Raw genomic sequence first — 3,184 nt, forward strand, 5'->3', positions numbered from 1 at the left:
AAGCCCAAGACGCGGGCCAGGCGGCCCCGTGAGCCGAGAAGGGCGAGTCCGCGCCAGGGCTCGAGGCGCGCTACTTACATGTCCAGATCCCCTGTCGCCCAAGTTGCTCCCAAGGCGCGGGAGGGTCCGACTTGGGCAAGGGGTGGGGGCGCGGGGGCAGAGGGTCGGGGGCAGCGGGCCGGAGCTCCTCCCTGCCTCGCCAGGGCGTTCACTCCAGGCCGTTCCGGTGCCCGGGCTCGGGGGGCTGCAGCAGCTCCGGGGAGTGGCAGGCCGGGCTGCCGGGCGCGCTGTGCTCGCTGTCGGTGTCGCTGCCCTTCTTGCCGCCGCCCGAGCCGCCGCCGCCGCCGCCCCCTCCGCCGCCGGCGCCGCCGCCGCTGTGGGTCTTGACGTGCTTGCTGAGGTGGTCGCTGCGCATGAAGCGCTTGTTGCAGACGGGGCAGGCGAAGCGCTTCTCGCCCGTGTGCGTGCGCAGGTGGCGCTGCAGCTCGTCCGAGCGCGTGAAGCGCTTGCCGCAGAAGAGCCAGTTGCACACGAAGGGCCGCTCGCCCGTGTGCCAGCGCAGGTGCGCCTTCAGGTGCGACGTCTTGCCGTAGACCTTGCCGCAGCCCGGGATGTGGCAGCTGTGTAGGCCCTTGCGGCGCAGGCTGGCGCCCGCCGGCCCCAGCCGCTCGGCCTCCTGGCAGTTGGGGCAGTCGCAGGTGGCGCGGCCCGAATAGCGGCGGGCCGACGAGCGCGGGGAGCCGCCCAGCGGCGCGGAGGGCCCGCCGGCGCCCAGCATGGAGCCGCCCGCGCCGGCGGTCAGGGGCGAGGGCGCCGCGTCCGGGTAGGAGCCCGGCAGCACGGGCTTAAATCCGTCCATGAGGTGCTGCCCGGCCGGACTGAGCAGGTGCGAGGAGGCGGCGCCGCTGCTGAAGGCCGAGTGGCCCGCCAGGCCCGAGTAATCCGAGTTGTAGGCGCCCAGCGGCGAGTGCAGCGAGCCCGCCTGCAGCCCGCTGGCGGCGGCGGCGGCGGCCGCCGGGTGGACCCCGTTGGGGTTCTGCACGTCGAGCCAGCCGGCGCCCACGTCCCACCAGCTGGAGGCGCCCGCGTCGCTCGGGTGCGAGGGCTTGAACCACGACTCGTAGGGGTGCGCCATGCCCACGCGCGGGTAGATGCCCTGCAGGCCGTCCACCGACGTGTGCACCTTGGAGATGAAGACAGGCTGGTGAGCCGCGGCTTCCTGCGCCCCGCCGCCGCCCCCGCCGCCGCCGCCGGCACCCGCCGGCCCGGGCGCCTGGAAGACCGAGTAGTCGTTGCCGAAGGGCGAGCCGGCCGCCGTGCCGCTCGACGTGAGCGAGAAGGCGCTGGAGCCCGGCGAGCCGCCGCAGCTGAAGGAGTCGGACACCAGGGCGGCCGCTGCCGCCGCCGCTGCCGCCGCCGCCGCCGCGTGAGCCGAGGAGCCGTTGCGGGCTGAGGCCGAGACGCCGACGCCGACGCCGGCCAGGCTGGAGCCCACCACGTTGCAGCTGCCCGACGACGAGGAGCGTTTCCACGGGTGGAAGCCTTTGCCGAAGGACGAGGCGCTGTCGGACAGGGCCGAGGGCGACGGGCTGGGGCTGCCGATCTTGTTGCAGGTGGCGGCGAGCATGGCCAGAGGAGTGGAGCCTAAACGCGGTTCTTCCTGCAGCGAGAGGGGAGAAAGGCCGGGGAAGCGCCTGTCAGCCTCGGCGCGGAAGGAGCCCCAGCAACACCCACTTGCCCTGGCTGGCTAGCTAGCCTCGCCCGCTGAGGGGGAAAGGTGGTCTACAAGAAACCGTCCTCGGCGCCAGCTGCTACCGATGGGCTTCTTTACACCTCCTCTTGGCTCCCTGGGGGACATTTAGCCACGGGCTCCCTGCTCAAAATCCCCGGAGAGACTTCCTTTAAATAATAACGCCGATTTCTCGAGCTGAAAACGAGTCGCAGCCCAGAGACAAGCCAGGAACCTTTGGCCTTAGGGGAATCCTAGTCCAGAGGCACCACGAGCCCCACAAACTGGGGAGGCAAAACGCTTTAGCCACAAGTGAGCCTCAGTCCAGAGTTCGGTTCCTACAGTACATTCCCCTCGTCCCGGGAAACTACGAGCAGGATCGTTAAATTTAGACAACACAGACACCATGCCAGCTTAGAATTTATTATATCTACTGGCTAAACTTTTTTTAAGGGGGGGATTTCCCACCCACCCCGGTTTCCTCCTCCCCCTCAAAAATAAATAAATCCTTTCCCTAGTTACACATCAAGGAAACAGATTGAGAGAGAAATGTTCAACATACCTGCAGGGAAATGACGGACTCAGAGAAATGTTAAAGGAGGGGGAATCAACAACAATAAACTGTCGCAATTTTTTTTAAAAAAAATCTCACAAGGAAAGAGAAGACCGTGAAAGGCAAGTTGCCTTTCCCCCCCCTTCGAGTTGATAACAGAGAGGCGAGTTCTCCGGGGATACAGGAATAGCTCAACCCAAGCTCTGGAGGTTGTTAAGGGCTAATGCCCTTAAAACCTTTTCCTGCACACTGACAAAAAGGGGGGGAAAGGAGGGGAGGAAAGTGACTGCCCTCTTCCCCCCTCCCCTTTTTCTCTTTCTTTTCTCTCGAACTCACTTGGACCTAAGAGAGAAAGGCAAAAATAAAAGCCTCAATAGAGGAGACTGATAGCCCGCGGTCAAGAGAGGGGCTACTTTAACCCTTCTCCAATCGCCAATAAAAAGGTCCCAATTAAAACAGCAAGAGGGGGGGAAAAACCCCTCAGACTCACCCCTAGAAGTGAAGTTGCCATCCCACAAAGTGCCCTCCTCTCAGAGGATCTTTTTTATATTGATAAATCAGAGGCAGTGTTTTTTTTAGAGGTGTGCAATACAATGATCAGTTCCGCCCATTCCACCACAATTGTAGCTCCTTCTCAGGCTTTGAAGTGCCGCTGAGCCCGCGCCAGCCAATCTACGGCTCCGTCGACCGCTCAGAGACGTGGCTGCGTGAGGTCATCAACACCACCAAGCGCCTTCCGCTGCCGCCGCCGCCGCCGCCGCCGCAGCAGCAGCAGGAGCAGGAGCAGCAGCTCCGCTCAGAAAAGAAAGGCGCAAAGCCCGGCCAGAGCGACTGCGAGCAGAAAGATGCATTGCAAAGGCAAGGGAGGGTGGGCAAATACACACAGACGCTCTGCGAAGCGC

At 64.1% G+C, this 3,184-nt stretch overlaps 1 protein-coding gene across 1 annotated transcript; it reads right to left on the reverse strand.

The window, feature by feature from the left end:
* Positions 1-208: 208 nt before the first annotated feature.
* Positions 209-2,793, reverse strand: SP8 (Sp8 transcription factor). The gene is made up of 2 exons (XM_063119196.1): positions 2,773-2,793; positions 209-1,660 (listed from the first exon to the last, which is right to left on the reverse strand). Exons 1-2 carry the CDS (start codon positions 2,791-2,793, stop codon positions 209-211), a joined length of 1,473 nt encoding a protein of 490 aa, XP_062975266.1.
* Between the last annotated feature and the right edge of the window lie 391 nt (positions 2,794-3,184).

This window comes from Elgaria multicarinata, chromosome 1, assembly GCF_023053635.1.
Source record: "Elgaria multicarinata webbii isolate HBS135686 ecotype San Diego chromosome 1, rElgMul1.1.pri, whole genome shotgun sequence".
NCBI lineage: Eukaryota > Metazoa > Chordata > Lepidosauria > Squamata > Anguidae > Elgaria > Elgaria multicarinata.

Coding starts and splice junctions, on each gene's coding strand:
- SP8 (XM_063119196.1), bottom strand. CDS start 2,793: ATGGCAACTTCACTTCTAGGG. Junction 1,661..2,772: donor TGGCAACTTCACTTCTAGGG/GTGAGTCTGAGG, acceptor CTCTCGCTGCAG/GAAGAACCGCGTTTAGGCTC.